At 43.9% G+C, this 24,662-nt stretch overlaps 2 protein-coding genes, 1 long non-coding RNA gene and 1 other non-coding gene across 6 annotated transcripts in view; 2 read left to right on the forward strand and 2 right to left on the reverse strand.

The window, feature by feature from the left end:
- LOC121551663 (serine/threonine-protein kinase/endoribonuclease IRE1-like) overlaps positions 1-4,994 on the reverse strand; it is a 28,069-nt gene extending 23,075 nt beyond the window's left edge. Inside the window, exon 1 of the mRNA XM_041864373.2 lies at positions 4,715-4,994. Coding sequence (XP_041720307.2) covers positions 4,715-4,795 — 81 coding nt within the window. The 5' untranslated portion in view covers positions 4,796-4,994. The remainder of the gene's footprint in view (positions 1-4,714) is intronic.
- Positions 4,995-5,122: 128 nt separating this feature from the next.
- Positions 5,123-6,200, forward strand: LOC121551664. The gene is made up of 4 exons (XR_005997099.2): positions 5,123-5,369; positions 5,462-5,574; positions 5,765-5,879; positions 6,063-6,200. It is a non-coding gene; the product is annotated as an uncharacterized LOC121551664 (long non-coding RNA).
- Positions 6,201-6,232: 32 nt separating this feature from the next.
- Positions 6,233-6,374, forward strand: LOC121552021. Its single transcript, XR_005997154.1, has one exon. It is a non-coding gene; the product is annotated as a small nucleolar RNA SNORA50 (small nucleolar RNA).
- A 2,652-nt stretch (positions 6,375-9,026) lies between these two features.
- LOC121551665 (testis-expressed protein 2-like) overlaps positions 9,027-24,662 on the reverse strand; it is a 56,302-nt gene continuing 40,666 nt past the window's right edge. Inside the window, exons 4-13 of one of the 3 annotated variants that reach the window (XM_041864374.2) lie at positions 24,010-24,210; positions 23,153-23,498; positions 22,672-22,889; positions 21,764-21,919; positions 21,423-21,522; positions 14,982-15,102; positions 12,080-12,193; positions 11,322-11,531; positions 10,658-10,778; positions 9,027-10,090 (exon numbers count right to left, since the gene is read on the reverse strand). In XM_041864374.2, coding sequence (XP_041720308.2) covers positions 9,935-10,090; positions 10,658-10,778; positions 11,322-11,531; positions 12,080-12,193; positions 14,982-15,102; positions 21,423-21,522; positions 21,764-21,919; positions 22,672-22,889; positions 23,153-23,498; positions 24,010-24,210 — 1,743 coding nt within the window. In that variant the 3' untranslated portion in view covers positions 9,027-9,934. Of the gene's footprint in view, positions 10,091-10,657; positions 10,779-11,321; positions 11,532-12,079; positions 12,194-14,981; positions 15,103-21,422; positions 21,523-21,763; positions 21,920-22,671; positions 22,926-23,152; positions 23,499-24,009; positions 24,211-24,662 lie in introns of all 3 variants that reach the window. The other 2 variants (XM_045211050.1, XM_041864376.2) reach the window with 2 other exon arrangements.

The following is a 24,662-nucleotide window of genomic DNA, read 5'->3' on the forward strand; positions in this document are numbered from 1 at the left end:
GGTTAAGAGAATTGGGTTAAGGTTAGGAAAAAGGTTAACTAAAATGGACCCATTTTTTTACCTTTTGACGTTAATTTCACAAAAGCTATATCCCTTATAGCCATGACTCAGCTAAAGGAGGCAGCTAGGGCCAGAGTGAATCTTTATTATATATTTTTTTGTATTTTACCCCCTTTTTCTCCCCAATTTCATGGTATCCAATTGGTAGTTATAGTCTTGTCCCATTACTGCAACTCCCGTACTGACACGGGAGAGGCGAAGGTTGAGAGTCGTGCGTCCTCCGAAACACAACCCAACCGAGCCGCACTGCTTCTTGACACAGTGCCCGCTTAACCTGGAAGCCAGCCGCACCAATGTGCCGTACACCTGGTGACCAAGTCAGCGTGCACTGCGCCCGGCCCGCGCTAGTGCGCGATGGGACAAGAACATCCCTGCCGGCCAAACTCTCCCCTACCCTGGAGGGCGCTGGGCCAATTGTCCACCGCCCCATAGGTCTCCCGGTCGCGGCCGGCTGCGACAGAGCCTGGACTCTAACCAGGATCTCTAGTGGCACAGCTAGCACTGCGATGCAGTGCCTTAGACCACTGCGCCACTCGGGAGTCCCCGGGCCAGAGTGATTCTAGTACCATGGCTGACCTCTGTGTACCAACCTACCCCACTAACCCCATCCCCACTCCTCCAGCCGAACCCAAGTTAGGACAGTAGAACATAGAATTGAATGTCTTAAACTACTTGAGACACGGATTTCGTTTCTAACTCTATGGGATGAAACATCCCCTCCAAAAGGGCCATCAGGATAGTGTAACTAGCCCCTGCTGTTTCTGTTAGAGGCAGATCACTGATCTATAATTACTAGAGGCCCTACCCAGCACTCAGCCACTTATGAGGGAGAACTAGGCCTAAGTGCTGTTAGAACAAGCGAGCCAGGGCCTGAGGAGCACATGGCATCCAGAACAAACAGAGCACACTTCAGTGAATCACCCCTGGCCTTCTATGAATCAGACAGCCTTGTTATGTTGTCTTCCTCCCAGCTGTCTACAGTCTACCAAATGGACCAGACCAAACACACTCAGCCTCCTGGAGTAACGAAAGAAAACCAAGGTTACTGTATGAAGCTAGGCGTATCTGATGAGCTCAAAGCAATAATAACCTAACCACTTCACTTAGGTGCTGTTTGCTAGCTACATCTCATTTATTTAGCAGTATTTCTTAAAATGTCTTTGGTAAAAAAAAGGAAACGTGTGTGTTCCTGGGTTTGTTTGCGCAGTTAACCCTGCTGTAATCTTAGCCTACACACCGGAGAGAGCTTGTGTCAATACTGGACACCTGTGGCTGTTCCCACTGCTTTGTCACCGCATAAGAACTGTACCAGGAACAGTAAAACAATAACCATCAATGTCAGTTTATTATTATTCATCCCCACAAACCTCCTGCCTGCTCTGTTTCAAAATCATCAACATCTCTGGAACATCTGCTGGACGGTTGGAGTTTGTGAGAATTAGCACTGTTCGAAACAACGTTTAACACCTTCAGGCCTAAAAGTACATCCTTGGGACATCTGTACACGGTTGTTAGGTATGATTGATAGTATAGGGGAGGGGAGTTCAGTTCTATGCTGGTCTGTATCTGGCAGAGGGAGTAGAGAGAGAGGGTCATTGGTGCGGGGCCCCGTTTGTTTTACATGTTCTAATGCTTTTTACAGGGGAAAGAAGTCAGACATTGCGTAACACTGCTAGGGTTACATAATGTACCCAAACTTGGCGAAACAAAATTATTGGCAGGTTCTGAGCTTTCACTCTGCCTCTCTCCCTCTGCAATGAGGCCATTTTCTGTTAAAGAGATAGGGAATGAATGTGCCTAAGAGTTCTGGTGCAGTGATATTGTCATTGTGCTCAACACCATGTCATACACCCCATGACTGGAGTTGTCCTCAGGTACATGTGATTGGCAGGTTTCCCACCATTAGTCAATGGGAATCAAAGCCTTCCAGGGAAGAGGGAACACAAAGGAGGGGAAAACAAGTACTTTTTCAGTGTAATGTGATGCTACTGATGCTTAGAGCTAAAGTTCTCACTGGTAGAGACTGGTGAGAAGTTTATTTTTTACATAGCATCTAGGCTTAGACCTAAATGTGTTCAAATGTGATACAAAGTAGGGACCAGATGTATGCTAGTTCTCAACCACTGTAATCACTAAGTGAGACACTAGCCTACGAAATTCATAGGCCTAATCAAAAAAATAGTGGAAAAACATTTGACGCTAGATGCACCCTCCAGAAGGGGACATAGGAGAACAGAAACCGGACACAGTACAAGCTGCTTCGGAAATATTTAGTGGAACTGAATGTAGAAATGAGCTTCTGACCCTTCATCGCCACATCTGCAGGTTCCCTGTTAATTTACCTACTATATAAGATTATACCATTGCCTAGAAGGGGTGTTATTGACAGCAACTTTTACAATTTGAGTTTTTTTGTCATCGAGAATAAATCCTCAGTACAAGGTATTTACTGCTTCACTCTGTCAAGTGCTTTATTTAAATGCCTCCATTAATTCACTTTCAATGGAAAGTTTCCAAAACGGTCTGAATGTTTCCTCCCTACTTGCTGTAGTGCTCAGTTTGTGTGCAGGCATGAATTAACACAGGAACTGATGACGATCATTATCATCTCACTTCTGGTGACCACAGATCAAAATCAAAGAGGAAATGTTTTTTGGGAAGGTGAAGAAATTAAACTGACATGGTGTACAAATGGCCATGCATGACTAGGTTATGTATATTTTGTGTTGAACAACCTGTGTGTCCTATCTTGAGCATATTGCCCTCATCACCACCTTGCATTAAATTTCACGGTGGATTTCTTTAAACCGTCTACTTATTTTGCCCACATGCAATGCACACGTAGGCAGGTCGGATGGCCAGATATTAGTGTGTGCAGAGACCCCAGGGAGACTTAAAACATCAAGCATGTTTGTGTTGTGATTTTTCTGTGCACAGGTATTTGAGCTTCCTTCCATTCGTCAACATTCACAGTGGCACTGTCTCTGCCGCATGTGTAGACCCTAATACAGCCGCACAAAGTGCCTGCAAAGCCATTGGCCTTGTGCTAAGATAGGGCGCACACACACAGTCAAACACAGAGTATACACAGACTGAACTCTGTCTATATGCACATGGTTAGCACTGCCTACAAGTATAGCTGGGCCGATAAACCGAAAATGATCAACACCAATCAAACCGACCACTTATCGTGGACATTTTGCTGATATCATTCATTACGATAAATACCCTATAGGGCCCTACTAGAGAAATTCAAAGTTTTAAATGTAAATAAGTTTGCTAATATGGCTGATTGTTGATGGGACAACTGATAGCTACAACATTAAAAGTAGTAGAAGTATTAAGGATAATATAAAAATATAACTGTGGTGCACATTAATGTTATAAACTTATCGTTCAATTTATCGTTATGATAATTCAGTCAATTTATCGTTATATGAATTTTTGTTCATATCGCCCAGCTCTATCTACAAGACTGACAGCAAGAGTGTGAGCACAACCAGAACAAGCATGCTGAATTACTAGCTCGCAGAGTGTGTTAAACAAACATCTGTGCACTGCTATTCATAAAGCTGTATGTTGGATAGAATCCATCTTCCATGGTAAAAAGACACCATGTCCTCCTGTCATAAATTGGATATTTTTTGCATGGTCTGTATTAGGCATCCATTGGGTATAAAATCGTAGGTGAAAGTTACATAGATAACTACACAGGCTATGTATGCCTAGCCTATATACTGTGGTGTGGCTAATAACTATAAACATATAATTGCAAATGCTGAACCAGCAAGCTATGGCTTTAATCTCCAGCAGCTCTTCCTCACACCTCTGTCTGGGGTGGGAGTTAATGACTGTAGCTAGGCAGATCGAGACAGTGCAGTATTTCACTGGATTGATAACTAGGGAAAAGGCAAGAGGCCAACATGGAATGGACACACCTTTTCTAGTTAATTTTGAAAGCACTATACACAATATTTTCTTTGATGGTTTTTCCCAATTTAGAAAGATAAACATTTTACACAGAGCAATGGGCTTGATCCAGCAACCAGTTAGCCGATGGAACTTCAACTGATTGGTCTTTACAGACAGACTCTTTACATGGGGGTCTAAAGTCTAATCTTATCAATTTTGCTAGGGTCCCTAACCTGGCTCTAATGCCTTGGCTTCATCTATCTTATGGCATGATTTGATTAGCCAACTAGTGTGACTTAATGGCTAGCTAGCTTGTTGGATAAATGTTGCACAAGAAGACATTTACTGTCAACTTTTTATAAAAAGTAACCAATGTTCCCTACTACAAAAACAGGAGACTAGCTAATACTACAGTAGCTACTTCAAGCAATTTAGTAACAACATACAATATTGGCCTTAGTTGGAGTTGACACAAGTTAGCTAGGCATAAAATACATTAGTGGTTATTAGCTAGCTAGTATCATGACCGTAGCTGGTTGCTAGCTAGCTAAGTTAGCTAGCTAACCAGCATTTAGCCCAAAACATCAGCTAGTTAACTAGTCCTAAATATTAGCTAAGTGGTGCCATTCCCGTCTTTTCTCTTGTTAGTTAACCCCTAAACCCATTAGCTAACTAGCTAGCTAATAGGCCAATTCCTCCCACTAAGGTTCAGTATCGTAAATTAGGTTAGCTATCTACTTACCATTTGAAGGGGGTCAATACTACACAGTAACGTGAAAATGCACCACACTAGGGCCCGACTGCTAACCGTCCAGTCCATCATACAGTACAACCGGGGTAGTACGAGTTACATAGAATACAATGCGTCGATACAACCACGTTTTAAAGAGGCTTTCCCAAAGAGTTAAGGTATCAAAACATTTTAGTTTGTCTGTGGCGTTGCTATTCTTCTTGCTTCGGTTCTCAAGTGTATCTAGCTCTGTGCCTAGCCAACTTGCATCTTCCTGAAATGAATATGTGGGGGTTGGACTTAGATTGCGATGTCCGAAACAGTGGAGGAGGGGGAAATTCTAGGATGTCTCTCAACCAATAAGTACACAGTTAGCTACCGGATATGCTTTGCAAGCAAGTATAAATTATTCGGGGGGTCTTCCGGCCACATTACATTTCATTAAGCAAGAGGGACATGGAGCATGTGGCTTATTGCAGATGCATGGATCAAACTGCAGACTAAACTCTAATTTGGTTTACCCGTATTGTTTGATGGACGCTAAAAGATTATGCGTCGAAAACTGTAGTGAGGGAATGTCAACTAATCTTTATATGCCATTTGGCAAGGAAGTTAGTAAAAAGGCCAGGAGCTAATGGCTAACTTGCTACTTACGACTTAGTTCGAGGTACGGCTCATTTATCGACATCTGGATTGACTTTAAACATATCCTTGATGCCAAATCATTTTATTTGTTAATGTTTTGATTCTATTCCTCAGGAAATCGGAGGCCATTACAGCACAACAATCATGTGCGGAGACTGCGCACGTGGCCAGCAGCATGGCCCTCTTGAGTCCACGTTGTACCATGGAACCCCTTGTGTTCTCTTGAGGTAGTTGCATGCAATGGCAATCCAATATCCATGGTTGATTGAATGATGTTTTAACGCGTTAGACTTATTATTGACAGTGAAGTTAACTTTTGTTGTTCTGACTCATAACCCAGGCATTGAGATTAATGTGGTGGTCTCCTGCCTTGGTGAAATTAACTGACTTCTTGCCTATGTTTCTTTGCCACTTCAGGGAATCTTCAAGTTAATGTGGCCCAAGTCTTGGAGTAGGTGACTGTAAGCCGTTAGTGTGGCTCCTTTCCACGAAGGAACCCTGCATCATTCGGTGTTCCCTCAAAGATGTGGAGGTGAATACTGTGATCTTGACTTCTGTAATGTGCAATTGGGGTTATGAATGATGTTTTACGCGTTAGACTTCTGATTGACGGTGAAGTTACCTTTTTGTATTCTGACTTAACCTATTCTCAGATCAAACTGACTGTCTGCGTTTGAAATAGTAGGCTTATGTGTGCATCTTTTCATGGATCTAGATGCAGTGATGGAATAAGTCCAGTGTCCAACGTGGCATGTGATGGAAAACGAATGATACCATGGAGAGACTTCAACTACTACAACTCAATTTATTGAACATGATTAAATTGTCGAATAAAGTCACATTTGTAGTGGAATCTTTTCTTGTCTTAATTTCTATGGTAACTGTATGCACTGTCTTTGAACCTGCGGAGCCCTCTCCATGGCTCCATAGGCCAAGCTACAGCTGCAAGAGCAAATCAAAGGCTTGTTATAACTGGGGTTACTTGGCATTTCATCCCAAGTTTCTCTTTTAAATGCAACTCACATCTAACCATGGATATTTTTGTCACGGCGTGTGTGACTTCTGTTGCTGATTAATGTGAATATACTTCCTAAGGCTTTGGGTGACTTGAGGTATCACCCCCCCGTTTTTGAGCTAGAAGGAATAAACCAGTATACATATTGTTTATAGGCAGATTTGATCACCAATTTTTATTTTAGTTTTACCTACTACTCATGGGTATGTTTTACCCTATTGGGCGAATGTCACTAAGTCAAAAACGAAGTCCTATGCCCCGAACTAGTACACATGTAGTTTGAAAGAGCTTATCCTGGCCTAGGGTGCTCAACTACCATTGTCAAAGTATGACTAGTTACACAAAAGCAAGCAAAAAAAATGTTTTATTGATCAGAACTGTCTTAACACTGAAAACTGCAATGTTTGATTATTTTTCTTCACTGCAAATGTAACACAAAACAGTAGCGCATGAGAAAAGATCAAGGACATAGCCTCACGCACACAAATGGCATATAACTTAGCTTAAAACATATTTCATAACCAACTTGAGGGGAATGTCTGGTTATTCAAACTGCACTTCTGCCTCATACACACAGCTTTCCAACATACACAAACATTTGAACAAAGTTGTGGCAAACAAAACCCAAATATCACCTGTAAACAAAGTAGTTATTCTTGGCAAATTTCATGAATCTGAAATGTTAAAAACATCTACGCCAGTCATTGCAACTTGTTGTTCATATGTACATAGACATACAGTGAAGTATTTCAAGACAGGAAATAGATAAATAAGAAAAGCAGTCATTGTATTTACTGAATGGCTCACATTTCCATTGGCTGAGCGGTATGGCTGACATTAGTTATGGCCATTTGAATCACCAGCTACAGGCATCTAAACGACATGTTCAGAATCTGAGTGTGTGAAATATGTAAATGTGTCGTAGCTGGCAAACGTGGACCTCCGGTCCCTTGGATGGATGTCTGACAATTAAGTAATATAGCGCAGTGGTGCTCCAAGGAGGAAAAACATAGCTTTGCCAGTAACTAAGCAAGCCTTGTCCGAACTAGAATGGATCACAGGGCAGGAGCCTATCGCTTGTTTCTGTATCGTGAGACTTGCTGTACAAGTTCACCCCCTGAATAAGACACCAGATTTGCCAGTTGCTGGTACAAAAAAGGTTGAGAAACAGTTTTAAAAAGAGGTGTGTGAAAGTGCTTCTTGGCCTAGAAGACCACAAGAGACAAATGCATTTTAAAACAGTTGATAGAAAATGAACTCAGGAAATATCTCCTACCACTGCCAAAGTAATGACTAGATTCAATCAGATCAAGCGTTAACCGCCGATGGACTACACCAGGAAAAGCTGATGTTTTGGCGGTGTCTGAGGTGTAACTGCGTTGGAGCTGTTAAATCGGTGAGCAGCTGCTCTTGTGATCATTGTCACAAAGCCACACCGTCCCACCCATTAGAAGTTTAGAATGAGTAAAGTCTATAGAAATAATGATGCTCAAATTCAACATCATTAAACGAAATTATGAAGATTTCTATCGGCCTAATCAAGGTGTAGAAAATATCTCACATTCCAGTGTTCAAACTTGTAAACGAGGCTGCATGAGATTTCTCTTAATGCGACTCCAAGCAGCCAATGGCAATGTCTGCTTTAGGTATAATTCCAGAAGCCGCTTTTGGATTTGACATCTCTAACGCAGTTCCACTTCCGACACCGCCAAAACAACCGTTATGCGGATGTCGTCTAAAGCGGACCTAATTGAATCGAGCCCAAAGTCAGCAGTCTCATTAGGGTCCTTTATATTTTAACCAGTTAGGGAACTGCCTGCTTTACATGTACAGGTACATTCATTAGACCTTGTGTCTCCAGTCTACACACATCTCGTTTGACATCATAGCTCTAAGACCATTGTGAATATACATAGATTTATGGTTGGTATTTGCACACCTTGTCAACAATGTGGTGTGACTTTGAGTCAGAATGGCTGAGGCAATGGTGGACAGAAGACACTGAAGGCCTTATGCGTTTGATGAAAGCTCCCAAGCTATACAGTCAGTAACTACCATATGTAGCCTACATCTGTGACCTACCCGGGCTAGAACCCCGGTTTCATACCCATGCCACAAGAGTGCGTGAGCATGCTGAGCTAAAGCTTAGACATTATCTTCAGGATCCAACACACATCTTCAGGTCTCAGGCAAGGTTTGTCAAAGACTCCAGCCACCCTAGTCATAGACTGTTCTCTCTGCTACCGCACGGCAAGCGGTACCGGAGTGCCAAGTCTAGGTCCAAAAGACTTCTCAACAGCTTCTACCCCCAAGCCATAAGACTCCTGAACAGCTAATCATGGCTACCCGGACTATTTGCACTGCCCCCCCCACCCCATCCTTTTACGCTGCTGCTACTCTGTTAAGTATTTATGCATAGTCACTTTAACTCTACCCACATGTACATATTACCTCAACTAGTCGGTGCCCCCGCACATTGACTCTGGCAACGGTACCCCCCTGTATATATAGCCTCCCTACTGTCACTTTATTTTACTGTATATATAGCCTCCCTACTGTCACTTTATTTACTTCTGCTCTTTTTTTCTCAACACTTTTTTGTTGTTGTTTTATTCTTACTTTTTTTGTTTAAAATAAATGCACTGTTGGTTAAGGGCTGTAAGTAAGCATTTCACTGCAATGTCTGCACCTGTTGTATTCGGCGCATGTGACCAATAAGATTTGATTTGATTTGATTTGATCCCAGGCTATTTAGTAACTACCACATGAGCCTGCCTTCTGCAGTATGAGTTCTTTTGGGGGTAGGATGGTGAGGGGTTTCAGCTGGTATTGTTGATCGATGCACAGTGGCGTTGACCTGTTTGCATAAGGAATGCCACGCGATGGATGACACAGGCAGAAAAATGGAGGGAGAGGGGGCGGAGAGAGGGATAGACTGTCTCACAATGCCCATAAGTGCATTAGATGATGAAGCATATGACAAATCACTCACACACAGCATTCTCTCTAGGAGCATCTACACCCATCCTTTTTTCATGGGTTTCGGTCTGAAACTCAATTGAAAAAGAAATGCAGGGCATATCAATGACTCAGATTACTACACACACATTTCATGTTCGTCTATGATGTTTGGTGCAGCTGCTGTACATCACAGGTAGTGTGGTTCTTCAGTTTACACTGCACTGCAATTTGTCTGACCACACACACTTATAATCCAAATGGTCTGTCTGTCTCTAGGTGAATCCATGTCCATGACCTGTCTGATTGACACCATCCTCGGATTAATATTCCCTCAAACCAATGATGCAGTATGTCCCAACCAAGTGAGAAGTAAGCAGGTTGTCTCTCTCTCCATCTCGCTCTGTCTCTTTTCACTTCCTGGTAGAGTAGCCACAGTCTGGAGTGGCTGTGGGATTGGCCCACTGTCCTGAGGGGAGGACAGTAAGCCCCGCCCACCGCGGCGCTGGCACCAGTGGTTACCGGGATGGCAGATCGCCTGGGCCTCCCTGTCCTATCACCATGCTAATGACTTATCCTTAGCAACACCCTGGAAACGGAGAGTCTTGTTGTCTTCACATGTCAAAGAGCTCAGGCTCCGAGAGGTCTGGGTCCCTCAAGGCATCGGTCGTTGTTGTCACAGTAACCAGGTTGGTGTTGGAACGGGTGTCCATGGCAGAGTGCATGATGGGTAGCCAGAGGTCGTCCATGTTTGGCATCACAAATATTTTCTGTGAGAACAAAAATGAGAATTTGAGTAACTAGGTGTAAAACTGAAAACACTTAAAGCTAAAGGGGTGCTAAGAATATTTTATTGCATTTATGATAAGCCTTTTGTCTGCATGTTTGAGTTCTAGGAGCAGCCTGATCATTAGATTAAGACAGAGAGCCACATCACACTGTCTTTGAAGAACAGCTTGGTGGGCTGCTGTAAATACATAACGCACCACTTTTCTGTTGTCCCATTCCCATCATTGTCTAACACTGGGAAGACATTCACTTTTTTGACAAGGGAAGAGATGCAAAGCTAAGAGAAATGCAAAGCTTTCGACACATACTGAACTAAAAAGTTACATTAATGTGATGATATGATTAATCAAATTGTTTTAACAAATAGTTAGGGGGGGCTTAGATCTTTCTGACCAAGAAAGACTATAGAGCCCAGAGATGTTCCCAGGCAGATCCCGTGTTCAGGAAAAACTCAGTCAAAGCTCCTGGATTTCAGATCACACACTACAATTATTACATAATCCAAGTAGAGAGACGTTATTGTTCTACTCTCCCTGGTCTCAGTTTACCTGAAACTCCTGATCCAGTTTCTTCTCGATCCAGTCGGTGACGTGGGCCAGCGTGACCTCCCTCTCACCCAGCTTTGGCCGGGCTTTCAGCTCCAAGTGGGGGGGACTCCTGAAGCCATACCTGGAGGGGGAAGGTTTACTCTGTTACACCCATTGGCTTACTGTATACTAATATCCTGGGGAAGGTTTCTCTTACACCCATTGAACTAGTAAGCTACTAGTCTAGTCTTCCTGAAAGTCAAAGTAAGTAAAAACAGCTCACTTAAAATAAAATGTTTGAAATCTTGAATATATTTTTCATAATTAAAAGTTAAATAAATATAAAATACATTTCGGTGGCAAATAATGCTTTGACTCCTCTACTTAATTTATATGACCAGCAGAGGACATGTGGGCTACTGTGTCAACAAGCCAGGCTAAGCCCTGCTATATCTCTATAGATGAATAACCTGAATATTCATACTGGATATTCAATATTCAGACCTTACCCCTGGAGTGGAACGTACCAAATTCTGTCTGCGGGGGAAGGTGTTATGTATACTTTGTGAAGGTGCCGGGGCGTTCCATATCCTAATAGTGGGGGGAGGTGGTATGTAACTGTATGAAGGTATTGGTACGTACCATTATCCTGTCAGTGGGGGAGGTGGGCATGGACGGAACGTACCATATCCTGTCAGTGGGTGGGGGTGGTATGTTGACGGCCAGCGTCCCGCGGCACTCCAGCACCTCCACGGTGAGCAGCAGGGGCGTGTTGGACACCTCCTCGATCTTCTTCTTGATGAACTCTGTCTCCGTGGCCTTCTGGAAGTACTTGGACTTGGCGATCTTGTCCACAAACCGCATGATCTTACTGGGCCGGTGGCCTCCGACGAAACTGTGAGGGAGGAGGAAGAGGAGGAGATGGAGGAATAGGAGGAGGGGGAGATGAGGAGGAAGAAGGGAGAGAAGGAGAGAGGACAAAGAGCAGAAAGAGCAGGAGAAGGAGATGAGAACGAGGGAGAGGAGGAGAAGGAAGGATAAGGGGAAGTGAAGGAGGTGAAAGAGGTGTCGGAAAAGGAAGAGGAGGGAGTGAGTCAGCATCATCAGTTATTCATTAGTCTCTCTCTCCTCCCACGATACAAGGCAGTGAGTGGGTACATTCTGTCACTCTGGGCCGGAAAGCAGCTCCTGCCTGTATCTGTTTGTGGTACTTAGGACAATACCTTAAAACGGGCTGTAAAATAAAGTGTAACCGACAATTGCTGCACAATTATTAGCCTACATAATTGACTGCGTTCTCTGTAGCTTCTTCATTGTAATATTCTAACAGCTAAAATGAGATGCAATTCACCAATTAGTGCTATAAAGAGTCTCTAAAGTCGATAAAAACACACTAATGGAAAGAGAGACAGACACAGTCTGATGCTAATGATGTTCTCTCACCCCTCCGCCCCCAGCATGTCCATGGGGATTTCTGGGGGATCCTCTTCATCAGACGATCCAGCACTGGAGGACTCTTCATCACTGTCCGCCAGGCAGTAGGCCCGAGGTCTGGGCCTGCACAGACACATAAAACATGAGAACAAAGGTGATGAGTATTAGTCAGCTTTAAGAAATGGAAGTGGAAAACAGATGAAAATGAGGAGGAACATTTGTCTATTGTTATTGGGGAGCGGTGTTGGCAGCATTCGTGCCTAGGAAGCCCTCAGCAAATCCAGTTTGGACACAGCAGCTTGTTCAAATCGGTCAAAGTTGAGGTATTGACAGTCATTCAGTCCTGAACTGGGGACTAACATTTAACATTTACCCAAGACTAAAGCCTAAACGACTCCCATGTGGTACAGCATGAGCAGTCATGTTTCTGCTCACAAGGCCATCCCCACTGTTTGCAGAAGGATTTTCTTCGCTTTTCGTCAAACCAAGTACACTCAGAAGAGCATTTGCTAAGCAGCTCAAAGACGATCAACAAATCCCCTAATAAGAACGATCCCTCAGAGGCCTCGGCTGGGAAATAGCCCACATCTGTAGTGCTGTCTTGCCAATTCCTATGGTCATTTGCAAGCCATAGGACAGTGGTCACCACCTATAGGCCTACCACTGGCCAATCAGATAGCTCAGATCACTGTGTCTGCACAGTTTCCTCAAGCCAGACTATAAAAAAAAGCCTTGAACGCACAGCAAAGTTGATACTGTGAGATTTCAAAAGGTTTAAAACCATGACTAGAGAGAGAGTCAACGAATACAGCAAAGAGCTGCTGTTTTTATGAGTAAGTTCATGTTTAAGTTGTTATTCAGCATTGTTAACCAATAAAATCTTCGTCCTCCCTACTTCAACTTATGCTACAACTAGCATTGCAGCTGCATTGAAGCCTATAGCAAAGTGTTTCTGATAAGCTTGCATTGTTATTATTAGCGGCTTGTGTCTTTTATATCTAGGAATATTTCACTTTCTCTGGTCATAGCAGTAACAACAAATTGGTGCATGAGGCAGAAATAATGCAATGCGAGTTTCGCCATCAGCTGGAAGACTGTCCCCTTTCCTCCCCTCAGACTGACCATCAGATGCAGGCCATCAGTCCAGTAAAAAGTGTTTTATAATAATTGTTATGCTCACTCAGCTGTGCCTTACAAGTAATACAACAAATGATCTATTACCAGTGTGATCATATACCTGAGAAAGTGATCTTTACTCAGAAAAGGTTGGTGACCACTGCCATTGAAGATGGCAAGACAGCCCAAACAAATCTGGGACCAGGTGACTTCCCTGCCAAGGCATCTAAAGGATCGATTGGCTTGCAGGGAAGCTGATTCCATGAGACAAAAGAGGGTGAAATATGAGAAGGGAAAAAAAGAGGGATGATTTCAGTACACCAGGCAGAAAGAAAGCTTTCCCAAACTCACCAGCAATAAGACATCCACAGAGGTCAGAGGTAGAGTCCAGAGAGAGAGGGAATAAAGGAAAGAAAGAAGGAAGGAGAGAAAAAGAGACAAATGTGACAGTTAACAATGCCTCTCATTCAAACCCAGTGTTTTCAATCCTACTCATGCAGTGCAGGGTTTTGGTCCAGCCCAGCACTAACACACCTGTTGTTGAATCATGTGTTGGGCTGGAACAAAAGCCTGCAAATCCTATTAGTCCCCATGACCAGCATAGAACAACACTGAACAAACCCTATCAATAGTAATTCAGCTATTATCACATGCTCAGTGCTGTGTGCTGACAAAGCCATGCTGTTGATCCTACATTTACAACAAAAAATGTTACTTCTCATTATCCCCTCCCAGCCTCCACTAATTGACTAATTGCATTATTGTTGGAAGTCAAACAAAACACTTTGACAGTTCCAGATAAACTCAGGCAGTGAATGGAGCCATTAAGTATTTAGAAAAGGTGTTGCTAAACCACTCTGTTCAGTATCATACATCCTGAATGGCACTAATTTGTCATATGTGATTGCCTACATAACCAAAAACAATGCACATACTTTAAAGTACTATATAAGTAAGTACTTGATTTTAAGATTTGATAATAACCTCCCGAGTGGCGCAGTGGTCTAAAGCACTGCATTGCAGTGCTAGCTGTGCCACTAGAGATCCTGGTTCGAATCCAGGCTCTGTCATAGCCGGCCGTGACCGGGAGACCCATGGGGCGGCGCACAATTGGCCCAGGGTAGGGGAGGGAATGGCTGGCAGTAGGGGTGTAACGATTCGTTTTAACAACGATTCGATTTGTATCACGATTCGTGGTTGTCGATACGATTCAAGGACGATAATGGTTCATTTAGAACGATACGATCCGAAACGATTCAGTGACTTGAAATCGATTCAGTAACCTTTTAGCCAAAAATTCAACCAGTGTGACTGAAACTGTGTCTGACGTGCTTAAATCCAATGGGTTATTTCCTAGTATCGATACAATCGATTTATTACATTTTAAAACGATGTTAGATTGATATATGTTGTCCAAAAGGCCAACTCGCCGAGCACAGATCGATGTAGTTGGATCATAGGAATATAAATCGATACATCGATGTAGTAGATGGATCGTTACACCCCTAGCTGGCAGGGATGTAGCTCAGTTGGTAGAGCATGGCGTTTGCAACGCCAGGGTTGTGGGTTCGATTCCCACAGGGGGACAGCATAAAATAATGTATGCACTCACTAACTGTAAGTCGCTCTGGATAAGAGCGTCTGCTAAATGACTAAAAATATATATATATCTCCTTGAGTGCTCTCTTTTAACCACATACAGTATGTAAATAGAACATATTATATTCAGTCTATCTCTATGTCCTTACCCCTCTCTCCCCTGCTCCCCCAGCCCCTCTCCCTCCTCCATACTCACCCCTCTTTCCCCTGCTCCCCCAGCCGCTCTCCCTCCTTCCCCAGACGGGCCAAGTTCATCTTGGTCTCCAGGGTCATGATGAAGGAACCAGCATAGGACACCTCCAGATCAAACCACAGACCTAGAAAGAGGAGGGAGAGAGAGAGGGGGATAAAAGAGGGATGGTAAATCATTACTAACATACCATCGTTGGCACGACAATAGTGGAATAATGATGCACAACTGTTTTCACACTTCCTTGCAATGAAAACGTTCTCCACCGTTGAACTACACACCCATATCGGATTAGTTACCACAAAAGCACAAAACTGTATAGCTAATGCTGACGGTATATAAAAGCTCTTGGTACTATGTGTAAGTGGATGAGCCTCCCGAGTGGCGCAGTGGTCTAAGGCCCATGGGGCGGCGCACAATTGGCCCAGCGTCGTCCAGGGTAGGGGAGGGAATGGCTGGCAGGGATGTAGCTCAGTTGGTAGAGCATGGCGTTTGCAAGGCCAGGGTTCTGGGTTCGATTCCCACAGAGGGTATGAAAAATAAAAAAAAATATGTATGCACTCACTAACTGTTAGTCGCTCTGGAAAAGAGTGATTGCTAAAAAAAATGAAAAGATTAGTCACTCACCCACTCTAAGGCAAAGAGCAGTAAGAACTCCCTTAGTTTTATCCCACCTGGACTACTGCCCAGTTATATGGTCAAGTACCGCAAAGAAAAACATAGGCAAATGACAGTTGGCCCAGAACAGAGCAGCACGGCTGGCCCTTAAATGCACACGGAGGGACAATATCAATAACCTGCATGTCAATCTCTCCTGGCTCAAAGTAGAGGAGAGATTGACTGCATCACTACTTGTCTTTGTGAGAGGTATTGATGTGTTGAAAGCACCAAACTGTCTGTTCAAATGGCTAACACACAGCTCAGACACCCATACATACCCCACAAGACATGCCACCAGGGGTCTTTTCACAGTCCCCAAGTCCAGAACAGACTCTGGGAAATGCACAGTACTACATAGAGCCATGACAACATGAAACTCTTCCACATCAAGTAACTCAAGCGAGCAGTAAAATCAGATTGAAAAAAACAGATAAAACAGCAACTCATGGCACAACGCGGACTGTGAAGAGACACACATATACACACAAACACGCATATGCGCACACACACTCTACACACACACACACAATGCAATGTTGTGGTATTGTGGTATTGTGGATTTTATATTGTAAATATTGTATAATAGAGTAATAATGTATTGTATGATGTATTGTGTTATTGATGATGTAGGCTGTTGTTGTGTTTTGCTGTGATGTAATTGTTTTAACACTGTTTGGACCCCAGGAAGAGTAGCGCTAATGGTGATCCTAATAAATACTCTCAATATCTCTCTTTCACTCTGGTTACAATTTTGTAACGGACCGTATACGACGCTCCGTCGCTCTGTTTCGTGAAGTGTGTAGCGGCCTTAAGCAGCATCACCTCTGCCTTTGAGGCACTCTGCTCACTAGCAGCCCCTGGTGGGAGCACACATTAACAACATTTACATTTTTACATTTACATCATTTAGCAGACGCTCTTATTCAGAGCGACTTACAAATTGGTGCATTGAATACTAAGCTCTTATGTTATTCACTGTTTGATGTAATTTCATGATAATTAATTCAGCGTTGTTTGCTTTGGCCCTGTATTAGTACTATTGTAAAACTCTGTTAAACATTGCATGTCTCTAAAGAACAAATGTGAACAAATGCTAATGTTGTTTTTGTGGACTAACCAGTGGTTCCCCACCTGACTCCTAATTGCAGTGAAGCCACATGCTGTGTCCGACTGGCAGGAAGTGGAATGATCCTCTAGTAAACACACCAAAAGGTCAACTCTAGGGCAGCCTCTCTTCTGATTGGCTCAGAAGCTGGCAAACTCACCAGGCTTCTTCCTGGTTTCGGGTGGGAAAGCTCAGAACCTAGCGTTTTTTTTTGGTGTATATGTGTGTGTGTATATGTGTGTGTATGTGTGTGTGTGTGTGTGTGTGTGTGTGTATGTATGTATGTATGTATGTGTGCACACTAGTGAAAATCAGCTCTTCAGTCATATCACGTCTCTCTATATGGGGAGGAAATATCAACCTGTTCCTTAGTAAGAGACTTTTACTCTTCATCTCTTGCTCTCCAAATCCTCTCTATCCCACACAATGAAAGTGGAGAGGGATTACTGTGACTAACTCTCTGGAAACTCTTCAAATGATAACAGTTATAAAGCCCTTAACTTTATATTGGCTTCATCATCCAGACTCCTGGAATAGAGCACAGAGCTGCTGAGCCGTAATCCCCATTGGGCTCATTATGTGCAAGCATCAGCTGGTAATGCCTGGGGGGAAAGCCCATGGGAGCTGTGTTGTGTAGGACAGTGTGCAATAAATCACTCTCTGGACTGAGGAGCTCAAGGGAAAGGGGATACATTTAGCAGACCTAGTCAGTTGCACAACTGAATGCATTCAACCGAAATGTGTCTTCCTTTAACCCAACCCCTCTGAATCAGAGAGGTGCGGGGGGCTACCTTATCGACATCATCCGCGCCCGGGGAGCAGTTGTTGTTGGGGGTTAACTGCCTTGCCCAAGGGCATTCAAACCAGCGACCTTTCGGTTACTGACCCAACGCTCTTAACCACTAGGCTACCTGCCGCTTCTACTGTAGCAAGACAACAGAGCAGTATTTCCCAAACTCGGTCATGGGGCCCCCCCTGATTATTTGAATCAGCTGTGTAGTGCTAGGGCACCCCTTGGGGTCCCCAGGAACGAGGTTGGGAAACGCTGCAGTACAGGCTTAGGAGTTTAACCATTCACCTTGAATTGAATGTGGAAAGTTTCCCAAATTCCAGACTGTAGCTTTCAATGCAACCATTTTTTATCTCAATATCAAATCATTAAGTACCTTACTGTGATTGTTTTCAATTAAAATTGTCCCCCCAAAAAAAGCTTTTTAGCAAAAAACTATTTCTCAAGCAATGATTTTGCTAGGACTGTGGGAGTGGTCTGAGTGGGGAGGGGAAAACTGAAAACTAGCTGGTATTGTCAGAGAGGTTTAGAACTATCTTTGTTATTGGTCTATTAAAACATATACCGCCTGTTGATGTCACCAGGTAAGCCAAAACTCCACCCATTACAGTGAGTTTCATCATCTGTATGATACAAAACAGAGGAAAAACTGCATTTTGACTGCACTGGGCCTTTAAAGAGAAGTGAACCGTTAAAGTGAGACAGTGAGACATTCAAGCTTAGCAATGAAAGGTTTTTCAGGTAAAACATGAAAAACCGAGCTAAAATTTCAGATGGCGTTGTAACCCCACACCCACACACTCCCAACTGTATCCCCTACATCAGAATATAGTTAAATGACTGGATCAATATGACCTCCCACTCTCCTCACTAGCCTCCCACTTCTCCCCCTCATCCCCTCCCAAAGTCAGACATATCAATGCAGGAATTAATGTGCCTTGCTCTCAGAGTCGTGGGCTGTATTCACATTCTCAGTTGGAGTGCTGATCTAGAATCATTTTTGCCTTTAGGATCCTAATGAATAACATATACAGTGGGGGAAAAAAGTATTTAGTCAGCCACCAATTGTGCAAGTTCTCCCACTTAAAAAGATGAGAGAGGCCTGTAATTTTCATCATAGGTACACGTCAACTATGACAGACAAATTGAGAATTTTTTTCTCCAGAAAATCACATTGTAGGATTTTTAATGAATTTATTTGCAAATTATGGTGGAAAATAAGTATTTGATCACCTACAAACAAGCAAGATTTCAGGCTCTCACAGACCTGTAACTTCTTCTTTAAGAGGCTCCTCTGTCCTCCACTCGTTTCCTGTATTAATGGCACCTGTTTGAACTTGTCATCAGTATAAAAGACACCTGTCCACAACCTCAAACAGTCACACTCCAAACTCCACTATGGCCAAGACCAAAGAGCTGTCAAAGGACACCAGAAACAAAATTGTAGACCTGCACCAGGCTGGGAAGACTGAATCTGCAATAGCAATTATTAGGAAATGGAAGACATACAAGACCACTGATAATCTCCCTCGATCTGGGGCTCCACGCAGGATCTCACCCCGTGGGGTCAAAATGATCACAAGAACGGTGAGCAAAAATCCCAGAACCACATGGGGGGACCTGGAGAGAGCTTGGACCAAAGTAACAAAGCCTACCATCAGTAACACACTACGCCGCCAGGGACTCAAATCCTGCAGTGCCAGACGTGTCCCCCTGCTTAAGCCAGTACATGTCCAGGCCTGTCTGAAGTTTGCTAGAGTGCATTTGGATGATCCAGAAGAGGATTGGGAGAATGTCATATGGTCAGATGAAACCAAAATAGAACTTTTTGGTAAAAACTCAACTCGTCGTGTTTGGAGGACAAAGAATGCTGAGTTGCATCCAAAGAACACCATACCTACTGTGAAGCATGGGGGTGGAAACATCATGCTTTGGGGCTGTTTTTCTGCAAAGGGACCAGGACGACTGATCCGTGTAAAGGAAAGAATGAATGGGGCCATGTATCGTGAGATTTTGAGTGAAAACCTCCTTCCATCAGCAAGGGCATTGAAGATGAAACGTGGCTGGGTCTTTCAGCATGACAATGATCCCAAACACACCGCCCGGGCAACGAAGGAGTGGCTTCGTAAGAAGCATTTCAAGGTCCTGGAGTGGCCTAGCCAGTCTCCAGATCTCAACCCCATAGAAAATCTTTGGAGGGAGTTGAAAGTCCGTGTTGCCCAGCGACAGCCCCAAAACATCACTGCTCTAGAGGAGATCTGCATGGAGGAATGGGCCAAAATACCAGCAACAGTGTGTGAAAACCTTGTGAAGACTTACAGAAAACATTTGACCTGTGTCATTGCCAACAAAGGGTATATAACAAAGTATTGAGAAACTTTTGTTATTGACCAAATACTTATTTTCCACCATAATTTGCAAATAAATTCATTAAAAATCCTACAATGTGATTTTCTGGGTTTTTTTCCCTCATTTTGTCTGTCATAGTTGACGTGTACCTATGATGAAAATGACAGGCCTTTCTCATATTTTTAAGTGGGAGAACTTGCACAATTGGTGGCTGACTAAATACTTTTTTTCCCCACTGTACAGTGCCGTGAAAAAGTATTTTTTTCCCTTTGCATATTTTTTTATACTAAATGTTATCAGATCTTCAACCAAAACAACAAATAACACAACAATGACTTATTTCATTCATTTCATAACCAAAGTTATGCAACACCCAATGCCAAGACATAATGGGAACCATCTCGTCCAAAAAGTTGACGCAAGTTTGCCAAAAAGCACCAGGAAGCACCTGGATGATCATCAAGACTCTTGGAAGAATGTTCTATGGACAGATGAGTCAAAAGTAGAACTTTTTGGACGACATGGGTCCCATTATGCCTGGCGAAAACCAAACACTGTATTCCACAGTAAGAACCTTATGCCAATGGTCAAGCATGGTGGTGGTAGTGTGGTGGTTTAGAGATGCTTTGCTACCTCAGGACCTGGATGACTTGCCTTAATCGAAGGAACCATGAATTCTGCTGTGTATCAGAGAATTCTACTGGAGAATGTCAGGCCATCCGTCTGTGAGCTGAAGCTGAAGCGTAGCTGGGTCATGCAGCAAGACAATGATCCACAACACACAATAAAGTCTACATGAAAATGGGTAAAAAGCAACACATTGGAAGTTTTGAAATGGCCTTGTCAAAGTCCAGACTTAATCTCAATTGAGATGTGGCAGGACTTGAAACGAGCAGTGCATGCTTGAAAACCCACAAATGTCGCTGAGTTAAAGCAGTTCTGCATGGAAGAGTGGGACAAAATTCCTCCACAGTGACGTGAGAGACTGACCAACAACTACAGGAAGCATTTGGTTGGAGTCATTGCAGCTAAAGGTGGCACAACCAGTTATTGAGTGTAAGGGGGCAATTACTTTTTCACATAGGGGCATTGGGTGTTGCATAACTTTATTTATGAAATAAATGAAATAAGTATGTAATTGTTGTGTTATTTGTTCACTCAGGTTCCCTTTATCTAATATTAGGTTTTGGTTGAAGATCTGGTAACATTTTGTATAAAACATATGCAAAAGTAGAGAAAATTAGAAAGGGGGAAAATACTTTTTCACAGCACTGTATGGACAGGGAAGACCTGATCCTAGACGTTTTATGAAAACAGCCACAGGGGTAGAGAGTCCTTGTGCTGGGCAGACAGAGTGAGTCACAGTATAATAGACAGAGAGGATGTGGATGTGAAGTTTAATTACTCTGGTCAATAGAGGCAGGAGTATGTGGAGACTGAGACGAAAGGGAGAAGAGAGGGGGAGAGAAAGGAGATTAAAGGAGGAGGGAGAGGAGAAAAGATAGAGAGGGAGAAGAGAAAGCAGAGAGAGAGAGAGTCCTACCTTGGTGGTCCACGGAGGGCTTGGAGGCATGGAGGATCTTGGGAATGGAGAAGCCCATGTCCAGCGCTGTCAGAGCCAGCTCATTCATAAAGTACGGCAGCTGTAACACACAGGACATTTACACTTGAGGACAGTGTCCCTTTTTACAAGTGTGTTTTCTCTGAGTTACATCTCATTTCCCTCTCGTGTGTTGAGAAGCAAGCGAGGGGAAGACGGGAGGAGAGGACGCATGGAATTTAAAAAGGACTATCGACAAAGAGCTCTCTGGCACAAAGACAGATAAGAGGAATTTACACGCTGACTGTATGTGGAGGCAGAGGAGATAGGATGCCAGTACTCACCCTGATCTTACTGAGCTTCATCTGGATCTTCTTGGAGACCATGTCAGCCCAGTACTTCTCCCCCAGGAAGTTCCAGAACACCCGGCCTATCAGGGCGTTCACCCACGCCTCTGGCACCGCCCCTCGCCCCGGCCGCTCGCACGGGCTGCTGGGTAACTGAGAAGAACAACGTGGGAGTAACAGGTAGTGAGACAAAGGTAGTAAACATACATACGGACAACAAACACAATTTAATTTTATCGATGGCAATTTGAATGCACAGAGATGAGATCCTAAGGCCCATTGTCTTGCCATTCATCCGCCGCCATCACCTCATGTTTCAGCATGATAATGCAAGGCCCCATGTCGCAAGGATCTGTACACAATTCCTGGAAGCTGAAAATGTTCCAGTTCTTCCATGGTCTGCATACTCACCAGATATGTCACCCATTGAGCATGTTTGGGATGCTCTGGATCGACATGTACAACAGCGTGTTCCAGTTCCAGCCAATATCCAGCAACTTCGCACAGCCATTGAAGAGGAATAGGACAACATTCCACAGGCCACAATCAACAACCTGATCAACTCTATGCAAAGGAGATGCGTCGCGCTGCACGATCCATGCCCCTACTTTTTACTTTAAAGGTATCTGTGACCAACAGATGCATATCTGTATTCCCAGTTATGTGAAATCCATAGATTAGGACCTAATTTATTATTTAAATTGACTGATTTCCTTATTTGAACTGTAACTCTTTGAAATTGTTGCATGTTGCTTAGTATAGTTGTATATTGTTACATGCTATTACATGGCCACACTAGCTACACGTCTACATGGCTATCGGATCAGCCTGTGTCAACATGGTCACCCCCATAGAATTACATATAGAATTAAAAAGATCTCTGTGGTCTCCCTCATCAGCCCTACCTTCTTGGTGGCTCCAGGGCTGCCCTCTGTGCTGTGGGCAGGGCTGCTGGCCGGGGGGCTGTCCAGTGGGGGCAGGGGGGTGACGTACTTGGCCATGTAGACGTTGTAGTCCAGCAGCATCTTCTGCCTGACCCCTCCAACCAGGGAAGGGTCCTTCTGACTGGGCTCGTCCATGAGGCTGCTGCTCCTGCTCTCTGCCTCCAGTCTGTGAGACCAGTCTATCAGGCAACGACAACCAGACCTGGGTTCAAATTCTATTGGAAATCATTTCACATACGTTAAACGTCTAGCTAACGTCTCCCTGTCTGTAATCCTCTTAGAATTAGGGTTAGGTTTAAGGTTAGGGGTGAATACTTAGGGTTAGGTTTAGGGTTAGGGGTTAGGGAAAATAGGATTTAAAATGGGAATCAATTGTTGGTCCCCAAAAAGTCTTCACAAGTATAGCTGTGTGTGTGTGTGTTGATCTGAATGTTCCCCTCACCTCCCACTGGACGCTCACTAGACATTTTATTAGCCTCGGACTTCAGTCTGGACGCCACCAGAATCCTCCTAAACCATTCTTCTTTCTCCCGACCCGTCCTCCCGAACAGGAACAGGGTCAGATCTCGCTCCCCTGGGGGTTTCCTGGGCTCCTCTCCACCCCCAGCTCCTCCTGGACACTCCAGCTTCTCCCCCTTCTCGGCCGGCTTCTCCTCCCCAGGCTCGGTCCTCTCTACCTGGGCCTGGGCCTTGGACATGAAGTCCTCCTGCTTGGCCAGCTCGATACAGATTGGGTACTTCTTGTTCCACACGCGCTTCCTGGCCAGGCTCTGGGGCACCAGATGGATCTGGGGACACATTTGGATGTTACACGCTACATGAACCGCTTGGTCTAAAAATACTAGGCTGACTGGATAGATACAGGTATTTCTATCACTTGTGAGGGAGGCCCACTTTAATGTCTGTGTGCCCAAACACACACAGACATACACAAATGTGCACCATATACGGTATGAAAGTGATGCGTCTGTTTCCAGGAAGTAGCCTTTTAGTTTTGCTTTTTGAATGGGCTAAAACATATCACAATGGTCTTCAGCACACACACTTCAGAAGTAAATTAATCCACAAACACAAAATTAATTTTCTATATATCTTAAATGACCGCGTTTTCACTGAGTTTATGATATAGTCGTCAAGCCCATTCAAAAGATTAGGGGACAAGACCCAGAAGTATGACAACGTCACTTGCACATCGTATTCCCTTTCCCTTCCTCTCTCGGTCTTAGACACACACAAAATCACGCATCCCTCCTTAAAACGACCATACAACACGTTCCACACACAGACAGACACACACACCTTGCTGTCGGTGAGGTCGTAGATCTTCTGGCTGATGTAGGTGACATCAGGTTTGGGCTCGTTGTGCGTGGCCCGCCGGGCGATGTTGCGGTTGGGTTTGGACAGGCGCAGGGTGGAGCCCTCCAGACGTACATACACAGAGTGGGTCAGAGTGGCATGGTACATCTCTAGGTCATAGCTGTACATCTGGTTCATCCAACCCTGTTCATGGGGACAATACACATAGATAACTCTCAGACTGACGCATGGAACAACATGGAGACTAATACATATGTACGCATTACACGCACAAACACACACACACACACACACACACACTAATTGGGGAGTGTGATGGGCTGCAATACAACCACATAATCACAAGGTGTCCAACTTTTAGCTGATACCCCTGGTCCATACTAACATCCTAGTGAGAGAATCATCCAGACCATGTTGATATGTGGCTTCATCTAAACAACAATGATCTGTTCAGTTCTCTTCAGAGACTGGGAGACATTACATCATGAGTTCCATCATACTGAGCAGAAGGGCATGATGACATCATAGCGTGACTGTGGGTGAGAGCTGCACCGTATGACCCTTCCTTTAGCCGGCTATATTGTGTTGTTCCACAGGTGCTATATTGTGCTATTTTCCACGTGACCAGAGAGCCT

This window comes from Coregonus clupeaformis, chromosome 35 (genome assembly GCF_020615455.1).
Source record: "Coregonus clupeaformis isolate EN_2021a chromosome 35, ASM2061545v1, whole genome shotgun sequence".
Lineage (NCBI taxonomy): Eukaryota > Metazoa > Chordata > Actinopteri > Salmoniformes > Salmonidae > Coregonus > Coregonus clupeaformis.